Here is a 13,257-nt window from a genome sequence, read left to right on the forward strand (position 1 = left end):
CGGGGGTGGGTGGGGGTGGGGGTGGGAAGTAAACTCAGATTAGTTACCTGTTCAGTCTGCAACCCCGAGCGCACATTTCTAGAGATTTCTTCACCTCCGCCTCCTCCAGGCCGAGCAAGAAACCGGCCTCTCTAGCTATAGGACACCCCATTCTCCCGGTAGCCCTCGCCCCTACCCCCAGCCCGGGGTGAAAATCCCGCCCTTTGCTCCCAGCACCTGTCTACTCAATTACGTAACATTCAGTCCCCGCAGCAGGGAGGAGGCAGAGAGAAAGTTCTGCGCAGGCGCGGGGGATCCAGGCGCCCGGAGAAGGCAAGAGAAAAAGAGCCGTGGGGGCGGAGGGGTGTGGGGGGAGTCAGCAGGAGCGGGCCGTGAAAGCTGGGTGGGCGGAAAAGAGGCTTTCCTACAGTCACGATTCTCTCCAGCTACAGTAGCCAATGGCTGCACCGCTGCTCTGAGCCCCCACTCTTTACACCCGGCAGATAAAAATTGTAGCAGGTTTTACTCTCCCCTCCAGGAGAAAACCCGCAGTCCTTGCTAGAGGATTTCCCTTCAGGTTTATTTCTCTTTAGGTTGGGAGGGTTGGGGGACCGAGGTCGCGTGTTCTATATTGCAAGATGTGCTCCAGCCGAGGCGTTTAAGGCCCAGATAGCCCCCTGTCAGCTCGTCTACACCTTTGTTAGAAGCTGTGCTCCCGCTCCAGTGATTTTCAGTATAGAAATGATTAACGAAAGTGACCCTGGGTAGTGGTCGGGGGTGGAGACTGCGGGGTTGGGGGTGGGGGGGAATGAATGACTTCAGTTCCTCCTAACAATGGCAATAAACCTTCGTACCACCAGCACGAAGCGGGGGGAGGGGGGCATCTAACTTAAAAAAAAAAAAATACACGTTCCATCAGGGGTGAAAAAAAGGCTTTCAGTTTGCTTAGAAAAATGTCTTCAAAGGTGGGGAGGGGGCGTCTTCCAGAGGTTTCCTGCTTACACATTCTCTTTGGATTCAGAAAATTAGCTTTAGAACGAAGCTGATTTTCTGCACCCGCGTTTGCTTGCTTCAACAACAACATAATCCTGTTTCAACAAAATCTCCTTTTGTTTCCGGAGACCTCGGTTGCAGTAGTCTACACTCCCCCAGTCCAAGCAGCGCCAGTCCAAACAAAGCGCCAACTAAATGAACACCAGAGCTTTGCTCTCAAACATCAAATGCCGCACACACATCTCCTCCCCCTCCCCCTGCCCCCTTCCCCCTTCCACGGGGGAAACGGCCTTAAAAAGAACCCTCGGGTGCAAATGAGTTTGAGGGAGAAAAAAAGTCAGAGCCATTTTTTTTTAGGTGACTAGGGAGCTTTTGTGTCTGATAACTGGACTATTTGTGTGCAGAAGTTCTGAAGCTATGTGCGAACTTTAGGAGAAGGAAACAAGAGACACAGAAGTGCCCCGGTTTAGGTGCCCTGCTCCTCCTCCTCCTCCTCCTTCTCTTTCTCCTTCCTCCCGCTGAGCCGCTGCGGCTGCTTGTTTGCTCTCGGCTTTATCCGGAGCGGAAATTCCTTTCCGTTTTTGTGAATGACAAACTCATTAACAATTCATCAACACAACCTGTTCCAGCCGGCCCGTCCCCACGGCAACAGCCCCTTCCGCGGGCGCTCATTGGCTGGCGGAGAGAATGTATCCATTGAGACGTTCCATGTTTGTATCCATTGAGGAGCTGCCTCGCGCAGGGGGTGTGCAGCCTTAGTCAAATTGCTCAAATAAAGGACTGAATCATATTATGAGAAGACTACCGGGTAGACTGCGGTGTGTACCCAGGAGAGGTTAGCAGCCAGCGGACTGTTTTGCGGTAGCACCGGAGCCGGATCCCAGGGCCCCAAATTAATTGGATTTCATTCACTCGGGGAGAGAAGAAAGCCGTCTGGACTGGGGCGATTAAGGCACTTCATTCAGAGATCCATTGACTGGGAGAGCCGATCCTGAGCGGCGGTCCGGGGTGCTCTCGAGCCTAAGCTTCAGGGAACCCAGGGGTTTCCTTTGCCCTTCCTCCCCAGTCTCTCAAGCCTGCACTTGGAGGTTGCAGGTCTGTTGTTGCATTCTCCAAATTCCCTGCTCCGGTGCTCTTAGAGGCTGCCGCTTTTTGGGGGGAGCCCTGGGTGGGGGAGCCGCCTTCTAGCATATGTCTGCAGCGGGAAGCATCTGGTAGGCACCCCTCCCCGGCCCTCCGCTTATCCTCATGATAGATACGTTCAGACCCGTGTCTTTCGTGTCGGAAATGGCGATTAGTAAGACGGTGGCGTGGCTGAACGAGCAGCTGGAGCTGGGCAGCGACCGGCTGCTGCTGCTGGACTGCCGGCCGCAGGAGTTGTACGAGTCGTCCCACATCGAGTCGGCCATCAACGTGGCCATCCCGGGCATCATGCTGAGGCGGCTGCAGAAGGGCAACCTGCCGGTGCGTTCGCTCTTCTCCCGCGGAGAGGATCGCGACCGCTTCACGCGGCGCTGCGGGACCGACACGGTGGTCCTCTACGACGAGAATAGCAGCGAGTGGAACGAGAACACGGGCGGAGAGTCGGTGCTGGGGCTTCTGCTCACGAGGCTCAAGGACGAAGGCTGCAGGGCATTTTACTTGGAAGGTAAGGACTGGTCGGACCGCTTTTCCCAGGCTTTGCTTGTGCCCCCGGGGAGAGGGGGATGGGCAGAAGGGGGGTGGTCTAGGGAAGTAGCCTGGAGAAAGTCGAGTCCCCGGGGGCTGGGGAAGAATGGGGGCGACCGGCAAGACCCCCTGGCTTGCAGTTGTAGCCTCGTACCATTGTCCGGGTTCTCCGGGTGGGAGAGGAGTGACACGTGCGGTAAAAACCAGGGTAGTTGGCCAGACGGATCCTGGGTGGCAAGGCCTGGGACCAAGGAGGCGCCGGCGTTTCCGGCCTCCGGGTTGCACATTGATTGGGGAGGGGGGGGGGTTCCTTTTCCTAGCGTCAGTGTGCTTCAGTCTCCTGCAGCCCTCCTCCCTGTATTAAAAATAGTCAAATAGGAAGCCGGACTTCGTCGGGGGGTGGGAGAAAATTAAATTTGCACCCACATTGGATTTAACATTTTTTTCCCCCTGAAAACTGCAGAGTTGTTAGGTTGGATGCATTTTGCGGGCGTTGGGTCTTAGGAGCATTGACTGGCGTGGCTGCCCAGTCTACAATAGTTGTGATTTTGTTGCCTGTGTATGGGATTGCTGATTTGCGTCTGTCTGTACCCAAAGCGCCCCTTTAAACACACACACACACACACACACACACACACATACACACACACGCCGCGAAAACTACTACCGAATCATCTCGGGTTACATTATTTCTTTGCTTTTCTTGGCAGGTGGGTTCAGTAAGTTTCAAGCCGAGTTCGCTCTGCATTGTGAGACCAATTTAGACGGCTCTGGTAGCAGCAGCAGCTCCCCTCCCCTGCCAGTCCTAGGGCTGGGAGGCCTCCGGATCAGCTCGGATTCCTCGTCGGACATTGAATCTGACATTGACCGAGACCCCAACAGTGCCACTGACTCCGATGGCAGCCCTTTGTCCAACAGCCAGCCTTCCTTCCCTGTGGAGATCCTTCCCTTTCTCTACCTGGGCTGTGCTAAGGATTCCACCAACCTGGACGTTTTAGAAGAGTTTGGCATCAAATACATCTTGAATGTAACCCCTAACCTGCCTAATCTCTTCGAGAATGCCGGAGAGTTTAAGTATAAACAGATTCCAATCTCAGATCACTGGAGCCAAAACTTGTCTCAGTTTTTCCCGGAGGCCATTTCTTTTATAGGTGAGGCTAATAGCTCTAAATTCAGGTGACATGAATGCTAAAACAACTACCAGCTTTTCGCTGGAACTAAGCTTTAATCTCTGACATTGGTGCTAATTTGTTGGACTACCTGGCTCAAAATGATTCCTAGGGCGCCGCAGGGTATTACAACCCCCCCCCCTTTAAAGCTAATTTAGTCTGGGAAGGGGCCGGGGGATTTTGGGGGGGGGGGAGGAGGGGGAAAGTGTGCCTTTTTAGGAAACGGCCTTAAAAGACTGCTTGCTTAGGAAATGTCAGTTAACAGGTATTTATTAAGTTTTCCTCTGTGCCAGGCACCAAAAGCAGACCAAGTGAATGATTGGGACTCCTGATAATCAGACCACAGAACTCCCCCCACCCCCGGGGTGATTTCCCCCTCGAAGGAGAGGCTAGAAAACTCTAGAGGCAGGAATCCTCAGCTCTGGCTTCTGTTCCGTTCTGCTCCGCTTTTTGCTTTTGTTTTTGTTTTTTTAAGACCCGGGAGTTATTTTAGGACAGCCTGTTAATTGTTGGAAAGCTGTGTGAATGCTAAATGTTGTAATCCAGTTGAATGATACAGCGATACGGGTTCTGGTGAAGAGTATAGGTAATCTGAGCGCTGCAGGAAGAAATGTGGGCTGGAAGCCACCGAGAAACTAATCCCCAGGCATTGTAATGCATTTCCTATTACAAAGGAACTCATTTTCAAGCAGTGTTGACATCCTGTTCCTCCTAATGGGCTGTCCCCTGTGACTTCCCTCTTTCTTTTAAAATGCCTGAATACCTCCATTGTTAGCTCCACAACAGTTGGAGAATAATTTAATAGACCTTTGCAGTCTGCTTGTCTGTATAAAAGGCTTTCAGGGCCATATTGCAGTGTTTCTGGTATTCACATGCTGAGGCAAAGAATGTACACATTAAGGGAGTTTTTTGTCGGCAGAAACTTCAGACAATAGCTCCCTTTTGAGCAAATATCTAAAATATGTCCTTGTGCTCCGAGGCGCTGTGTCTGCGGGCCCGACCCGCCACGGACCAGTAATGGGGAGGGGGGGGGCGGGATTGAAAAATACAGTTCTCTGTTGTAGCCCTGTTTCCACTTTTCTGATCACTGGCGCCCCTTTTTTCCCCCCTCTTGTGTGTGTTCCCAGATGAAGCCCGAGGCAAGAACTGCGGCGTGCTGGTGCACTGCTTGGCCGGAATCAGCCGCTCGGTCACGGTGACTGTGGCTTACCTCATGCAGAAGCTTAACCTGTCCATGAATGACGCCTACGACATCGTCAAGATGAAGAAATCCAATATCTCCCCCAACTTCAACTTCATGGGCCAGCTGTTGGACTTCGAGAGGACTCTGGGGCTGAGCAGCCCCTGTGACAATCGAGTGCCGGCCCAGCAGCTTTATTTCACCACCCCGGCCAATCAGAACGTGTTTCAGGTGGATTCTCTGCAGTCCACGTGAAACGGAGCCCCCTTCTCTCCCTGGCTGGGGGAGGGGTCCCTAGGCGCGGCTAGGGCCAGTTTTCTTTGTTTGTGGCCCGAGGTGTCAAAGTGATACAAGCTATCGGGTTTGGGAGACAAGGTTACCATGGTGGGAATTGGTTATTGCAAAAAGGGAGAAAATTGTTCTCCTCTCTGTGGAGGAACCTGAGACGCTGTGTACATAGCTCCTGGCAGCCTTCCGGCCCCTGTGTCTATGCGGGCCCAGGCAGGAGACTTTGGGACTCCCAGCACCGCCGCATAGGGTAGGACTAAAGGGTAGGAACCCCCATTTTCTGTAAGGATTGGCTGGATGTTTGCCGCCTTTTGCATTTGGAATTCTACTACAGTCATTGTCTTCAGTGAAGACTGGTTCATTTTTGAACTTAGAGGAGCCAAAGAGAGGTTTCAGCTCTGAACCTGTTTGCGAAGAATTCTTGAGTTTTGATTGATGTAAATATCTCACCTTGAAATCAAGTGGAGGAGGATGCTGATGCTGGTTGTTCTTGTGAGGTTTTCTGGTTTTGTTTCCCCCCCTCCCCTTTGATCAGCTTAAAAGAGATCATCCAGAGGGAGGGAAGAATCCCAAGTGTGTCACTCCATTACAGATTCATTTTCTTCTTTTCTTTTTCCAATCCAAAGGGTACATTTTGCAGCATGCTTAAAAAACAGTTGATGTTTCCGCTCTGGCAAATTCCCGGGCTGAAATTCCAAGACAGAATGTTGTTGCTCCTCACTGTTTTGTGACTGGTGCAATCCATTCTTTATCTTCTGACATATATATTTTTTCCTTGTGATTCCCCCCCCCCAACACACACACACACACTGTTGATGTGATTATGCCTTACCTTTTGTAAATATATTGGCCTGTGTTCTCTCATGGAGGGGTTTTTCTTCTAAAAAACACACAAGGAAAATCTGTGTTCGCTTTGGATTTGATTTGATTTTTTAACTTTACGCTGTGTTCAACATACCTCTGTACAAAATTTCTTCAGGGAGAGTCACTTCAAAATGCAATATTTTGGGTTTTTTTTCTTTTTTGTAAAAAAATAAAAATAAAAAATAAAAAAAAACTGGAAGTGTATGTGAGCATGGGTACCCCTGTGTCTGAGAGGTGAGTGGCACACGTCTGTTTGCCAAGAGGGGAGAGTCATTTTTGCTCGATTATGTTCATGTTGTAAAATTTTAAGCTGGAATTTTATGAGAATGTTACCTTAAGTTATTAATAAATAACTATTTTGGTTATTGAGAATCTGGTTTTTCTTTTTCTCTCCCCTTCTCACTGCCAGTGTATCCTAGCAAATCTTGTGCAAGAGGGTGATACAGTTTAGGGGTCAGTTTCTCGAAGGTTTTCAGGAAGTAGAGCTGTGCTTTCAAAATGGCTTTATTTTTCCAACAGTTGATTTGGAGATGATCAACTAACTTGTCCACTGTTTGTAAAGTAATCAAATGCGGAGCTGCTGAATGGAAATAAGGGTTTGGACCAATAATAATTGGGTACCAAGCCTCAGTTTATCAATAAGATGGGCATGATACTTACCCTACCCTACTTCAGAGTTATTGTAAGGCTTCATGATGTAGACAGCTAGCTACCCTAATAGCTGGCATTTATATGGTGCTTTAAAGTGTGCCAACTGCCTTTTTTTTTTATCCTTACCTCGCATCTTGGAATCAATATTATGTATTGGTTCTAAGACAGAAGAGTGGTAAGGGCTAGGCAATGGGAGTTAAGTGACTTGCCCAGGGTCACACAACTAGGAAGTGACTGAGGTCAAATTTGAACCAATGATCTCCTGCCTCTGGCCCTGACTCTCAATCCACCAAGCTACCTAGCTGCCCCTGCAAATTGCTTTGTAAATGTTATTTCATTTACAACAATAATAGGGAGAAAGTAAAACATTTGTGTAGCACCTACTCTGTGTCAGATTTTGTGCTAAGCACTTAACAAATATCTCATTTGATCTTTACAACCCTGGTGGATGTTATCCCATTTTATAGGTGAGGAAACTGAGGTAAATAGAGATTAAGTGACTTGCTCTTAGCTTGTCTGGGGCTGGTTGAATGGGGGAGCCTAATCAGCATTTACATAGGCTTTGAGGTTTTGCAAACTGTTTGGTGAAGCCCTGTTATCTCATTTGATCTTCACAAAAATTCTTTGAGGTAGCTCATATTAACCCCATTTTACAGTTGGGCAAACCTAAGGTAGAGGTCCTCAGAGATCACACAGCTAGTACCTGGGACAGGATTAAGACTTGTGCAAAGCCCTTCCTCAACATTACCCTTTGAAATTTGTGCTTCGGTCTCCTCTGACTCTTTGGGAACCAACTGGAGGATGTCTTGGTGAAGATACTGAAGGGATTTGGGTGACTGCTCTTCTTATACCCATTTTACAGATTAAAAAAAATGAAGCAGAAGTCATTTTTACTTCTCTGGAGCTATACAGCGAGTGCCTGAAGCAGGATCTAGTCTTCTATCTCCTTTGTCACTTGGCTCTCCTTAGACCAGATAACAGATGACATTTACCTAGCATTCAAGGTTGGCAAAGGTCTATCTCATTGGTGATCCCAGATCTTTCTCGCTAGAGCCAGATCTGGGAAGGACTACTACCCATCTAGCACACCCCAAACTCCCTTCCGTTTTGCAGATAAGAAAGAGGCAAAAGGAAGTGGTGGGATTTGAACCCTGTTGTTCTGAAGAAGTCCAGGGCCTGAGCCAGCCTGGGTCTGAAGAGAAGACCAAATTCCACTTCTGACCTTTTTGTGTGACTGAGTTCTGGACATGAAGGAAAGGCTCAGGGCTTCGACTCAGTCTCCTCCAGAAAGATGAATAATGGTAATAGTCGCCTTTAACGCACCTTGCCAAAATATCAAGGATTGTATAATAGTGAATAGCATTAAGGAGAGGTGCCAAAAATGACAGCCTGGGACTTCCTCTGTTTATTCACAGAACAGGACAGCCACAGTGCCAGCTTCCCCTTCTCCTGCCAGCATCCTCCAAGCGAGGAAGAATGGAGAGTTAAACTGGCCAGAGGTCAGGGCTGCTTAGACCCTTTTAACCCCGGGGCTGCCTCCTGCCCAGAGTGCTTCTGCAGGTTCTCCTAGGGTTTGAGCTAGCCCTGACACCCCCCCACCGCTATGCTTTGAACTGATTCCTCCAAGTTCAAGGCCTCGCATCCTGTGACTTTTCCCAGGAGCCCACCCTTTCCTTTGCTTCTCAGGGAGGGTTTATTTTGCTTTTTCTCTGTGAAGAGAAGCCTCCTGACGTCACAAAGGACCCATGAATTCTGTGACCTGGCACAAACCAGCTGATCTTCCTTTGCACAAATTTCCTTGTCCTGGGAACAGGAACTGAGCTATCCAACGGGGAAAGGGGCCAATCTCCACACTCTTTCCCCTCTGCGGTGCTCCCCAACCCCCTCCACCCCAGGACAAAGTTCCAAAGGAGCATGTGATGTGACCTAGAGCTGAGCTGCTCCCCACTTTTTAGGTATGTGGCATAGGTAGGTCTCCGCCTCTTCCTTTTAAATAGTTGGCCCTGCCATTCTGAATTTGAACTTGGTGGCCCTCAGTTCCAGTTCTGACAGGGCCAGTGGTAGGTAATATCTCCTTGTGACCTTAGACCAATTAAATCATCTAGAGCCAGAGCTGAAAGAATTAAACCTACCTTAGAGGCTACTTCATCCAACCCCCCTTCATTTTATAAAAGAAGAATCTGAGGCCCCACAAGGTGAAAAGTGGCAGAAGTGGGATTTGAACCCGCTCCTGACTCCAGAACTCTTCCTATTACCCAGATGCCTCCTGCAATGTAAGTTTTGACTAGATAATCTCCAAGATTCTTCTCAGCTCAGAAACTTAAGATTCCATGATCCCAGTTTCACATGTAATATCAGGAGGTCAGAACCTTTGTAGGAAACCAGAATTACTAAGAAATTTGGGTCCATCAAAATGCCATTTTAAGCTCCTTGAGTATATCTCAAAGGAAAACAATTCCAGGTCAGTGTCTCAGGGCCCAGCGCTCCAGAATCAGCACATGAGCTGGGAAAGAAGGAGGATGTAGTTAAGCTTGGCTTGTGCTAATCCACTTCTGAACAGTTTCCGCTCCTGGCATTCCCTAAACTGGGCCTGTTCAAAGTGGAAATCTCCAAACAGCTCTGGCAATATCCTGTCCAGCTGCGACTCAAGTTGTTGGGCCCTTTCTTCTTTCTCCCTCCTCCCCCCTCTCCCACCCATCTCCCTTCCTTCCTTCTCCCTTTCTTTCCTCTCCCCTTCTTCCACCTTTTTTTCCTCTTCTCCTCCTCACTTTATATTCTCCTGCCTTCCTCATCTTCTCTCCTCCTTTTCATCCCTCTCTTCCTATTGTCTCCTTCCTTCCTCCTGTCCCTCCTTTTTCATCTTCTCTTCTCTCACTTCTCTCTCCTTCCTTTCTCCTTTCCCACTTTTCATCCCTCTCTTCCAATTTTCTCCCTCTTTCCTCATCTTCCCTCCCACCTTTTCTCCCTCCTTCCTCATCTTCTCTTCCTCCTTCATCTTCTCTCTTCTCCCTTTTTCATCTTTCTTCTCCCCTTTTCATCTCTCTTCTCCCCACTTCCCTCCCTTCCCCCATTTCTCCCCATTTCCCCCTTCTCTTCCCTCTTCTCCTCTTCCTCCCAGCTCTTCCCTTCTCCTCTTTTTCCTCTCCCCTGTCTTCTCTACCTTTTTTCCCCCTACTTTTTCTTTCTTCCTCTTCTCCATTTCTTCCTCCCTCCCTCTTTTAATCTGGTGTGTGGATAAATTTAGCCAGCTTCCTCTTTGTGGATTATCAATCTCCTTTCCTCCTAGAACCCACATAGATTGAGTTCCTACTGCTCCGCCAGAACCAACAGATGGCCTCCCCAGCACTTCCTCTCCTTTGACTGTGGGTTTGTTGTTTTGTCAGTCCCCTTCTGAAATTAATAATGTTTTCTGGCCCTGTGCCATGAGCCATTACCCTAAAGGGGAAGTAACACATCTGAATAGCAGGAAGCCACGCAGGGTCACAGTGTGAGCTGGACTTGTTGAGCATAATTGAGCACCCGGCCCATTAAGCCAGCATCACCCCCCCCCCACTTTATAGAGGTTTTTTTTTGGGGGGGGGGAAGGAGCCAGGCTGTCTTTAAGTAACTCAAGCTGTGAAAAAGTTTCCAATAAATTGGGAGCAAATGCTCACTGTTGGCTGGTCTTAATAAAGGAAGGAGAAAGGATAACCTGTGTTTAAAAGGCCCTCATAAAGTTGGGGCCATTTGGGCTCTTCCCACCCCCAGCCAATTGTCTCAAGATTGCTGAGCGGAGGAGGTTCCTGCTTCCTTTCCTCCCCCATCCTCCAATAAAATGGACCAGAATTAAATTGGGAGGGGATTTCGATTTTAAACGTAGTTGATGTAAACCTAGAAAATACAAACATCTCTTTCCTCCTCTCTATTTCCTCTGCAAGGTGGAGGATTGGTTGGAAAGACAGCATCCCTCTAGACAGAAAGACACATAGACAGACAGACACAGACAGACACAGACACAGACACAGACACAGACACACACACACACACACACACACACAGACACACACACACACACACACACACACACACACAGACACACACACACACACACACACACACACACACACACACACACACACCCCTCGGGTCTCCTTGTTCCTTTGTGCTCCCAGGTCAGCAAGTGAAGGAGATAATTTGGCACCTCGGAGTCGCTCTCACTTTCTGAATGGAGGATACAGCTGGTTACTACAGCAACCTTTGCCGGCTGGGTAGCCCTGGCAATCCCACACCTGCTCTCCCCATTAACTGGGGCTTTGTCTCAGGGAAGCGTTACCTAGAGTGAGCTTGCTGGAAGGGGAGCTTGGGGATCTGGAGCAGAGGGGGCTGCAGTTGGCCTGGGCAAGATCATTGGGGAAGGGATGCAGGTACAGACCCAAGGCACTCCTAATGTTTGGGCTTAGTGTTGTATCTGACAGGAAAAGAAGCATGGAGAGGGAGGGAGCAAGGGCAGGGAGACTGCAACACAATAAAAAAAGCAACCTGCGAAGGAATGAAAATACCTTGCCAGGAACAGCTGGCGAAAATGGCTAAATAGCCAAATGTTTCCGTTTTTGTAGGCAATTAGAAAAAAGTATTGATCTTATCGCTACATCACTTTCATTTCCCATTCCCCAACCCCTTGAGGCATCTCTTCTAACTGATCAAAAAAGCAAGAGGGGGAGAAAAAAGCCAATACTTCAACTGAATCTGACAACATATGCGATATTCCTCACCCATGGGCTCCCACTTCCACAGAGAAGGGAGGAAGAAGGAAGCATATTTATTTTTCTTGAATACATTTTTTCCAATTATATCTAAAACAATTTTAACATCATTTAAAAAATGTTTGAGTTCCAAATTTTCTCCCTTTCTCCCCAACTCCTTCTCAGAAAAGGCAAGCAATTTGATCTAGATTATACATGTGCAGTCATGCAAAACATATTTCTATATTAGCCATATTGGGAAAGAAAACAGAAATCTCCTCCTTCCCTCCATCAAAAGCCAAGAAAAACAAAGATTAAAAAGACATGCTTCAATCTGTATCCATACTCCATCTACTCCATTAGTTCTTTCTCTGAAGGTAAATAGTATTTTTCATCCTAAATCCTTTGGGATTGGATCTTTGGATTGCTGAGAAGAACTAAGTCATTCAAACTTGATCATGGTATAATATCCCCATTACTGTATACAATATTCTCCTGGTTCTAGTTACTTTACTTTGAATCAGTTCATATAAGTCTTGCCATGTTTTTTCTGAAACTGTCCTGCCCATTCTTTCTTTTTTTATTTAAAAAAAAAAAATCCTTATCTTCTGTCTTAGAAAAGATACTGAGTATCTGTTCCAAGTCAGAAGAGTGGTAAGGGCTAGGCAACTGGGGTGACTTGCCCAGAGTCACACAGCTAGGAAATGTCTGAGGTCAAATTTGAACCCAGGATTTTCTGTCTCCTGGCTTGGCTCTCTATCCACTGACCTACCTAGCTGCCCTTTAATGAAGTGTTTCTTAGAGAGGTTATAGAATTTCCTTTGGGGGAGGGGGATGTGCAGAAAAGCTTCCTAGAGGTACCGGAAAAGAAGATAGTCTCTTCTATTATTCCCTTTCTCTTGAATTTTCAGGACAATGCCTGGAATCTTACCTGAGGAGCTTGGTTGACAACCATCATTTACATTTGTATGGATTCCTACTCTACAAAGCCTTCTCTCCTACATTACCTTATGGAATCACAAAGCTACCTTTACAACCTCTAACCAACCTCATCCTAATCTCCAATCTCTCTCCTCACAACTCAATTCCCAGGCCTATTGTCCCTTGAAATGGCTACAGTCTCCTTTCTCCCAATCTTGACCCCCAGGCTGAACCAGTTCAAATCTATTATTCTCTAACTCTGGAATCCCTTTCGTGTATACTACTGCATATCAACTCTTGTTGTTATTGTCGTTCACTAGTTTAATGGGACTGACTCAGTGACTCCATTTGGAGTTTTGTTGGCGGAAATACTGGAGTGGTTTGCCATTTCCTTCTCCAGCTCATTGTACAAATAAGGAAGCTGAGGCCAACAAGGTAGTGGCCATACAGATAATAAGTGTCTGAGGCCAGATTTGAACTCAGCAAGATGAGTCTTTCTGACGAGCCCAGTGCTCTATCCTCTGCACTATCTAGCTGCCCAAAGGAGTCCTACTCCTGGATTTATTCCCTAGCTCATTCTCTGCAATGGCTGCTCTAAATCGGTTCATCTACTTTCAAGCCTCTCACATGGAAACTCCTGTCTTACTCTCTCAGATGGGGAACTTACTTAATACCTCACTGAAAACCTGTGGCCCCTTACTTTCTCTTTATTCTCTTTATTTTACATCTCTCAGATGTCTTCTAGGTACAACTATGGCCATCTCTCTCTCTCTCTCTCTCTCTCTCTCTCTCTCTCTCTCTCTCTCTCTCTCTCTCTCTCTCT

At 47.8% G+C, this 13,257-nt stretch overlaps 1 protein-coding gene across 2 annotated transcripts; it reads left to right on the forward strand.

Annotated features, from left to right (window-relative positions):
• The first annotated feature begins 1,710 nt into the window (after positions 1–1,710).
• Positions 1,711–6,510, forward strand: DUSP6 (dual specificity phosphatase 6). Of its 2 annotated transcripts, XM_044677236.1 has the most exons (3): positions 1,711–2,620; positions 3,351–3,791; positions 4,937–6,510. In XM_044677236.1, exons 1-3 carry the CDS (start codon positions 2,221–2,223, stop codon positions 5,242–5,244), a joined length of 1,149 nt encoding a protein of 382 aa, XP_044533171.1. In that variant the 5' UTR covers positions 1,711–2,220; the 3' UTR covers positions 5,245–6,510. The 2 variants fall into 2 exon arrangements, with proteins under 2 accessions (XP_044533171.1, XP_044533172.1); XM_044677237.1 differs by lacking the exon at positions 3,351–3,791.
• The last annotated feature ends 6,747 nt before the right edge of the window (positions 6,511–13,257 follow it).

Source organism: Gracilinanus agilis, chromosome 5 (assembly GCF_016433145.1).
Source record: "Gracilinanus agilis isolate LMUSP501 chromosome 5, AgileGrace, whole genome shotgun sequence".
NCBI classification, from domain to species: Eukaryota; Metazoa; Chordata; class Mammalia; order Didelphimorphia; family Didelphidae; genus Gracilinanus; species Gracilinanus agilis.

Excerpts from the sequence above, each read along its gene's own strand:
- DUSP6 (XM_044677236.1), top strand. The coding sequence starts at position 2,221 with ATGATAGATACGTTCAGACCCGTGTCTTTCGTGTCGGAAATGGCGATT. Across the intron at positions 2,621-3,350 it reads CAGGGCATTTTACTTGGAAG|GTGGGTTCAGTAAGTTTCAA; the intron begins GTAAGGACTGGT and ends TTTTCTTGGCAG. Across the intron at positions 3,792-4,936 it reads GGAGGCCATTTCTTTTATAG|ATGAAGCCCGAGGCAAGAAC; the intron begins GTGAGGCTAATA and ends GTGTGTTCCCAG.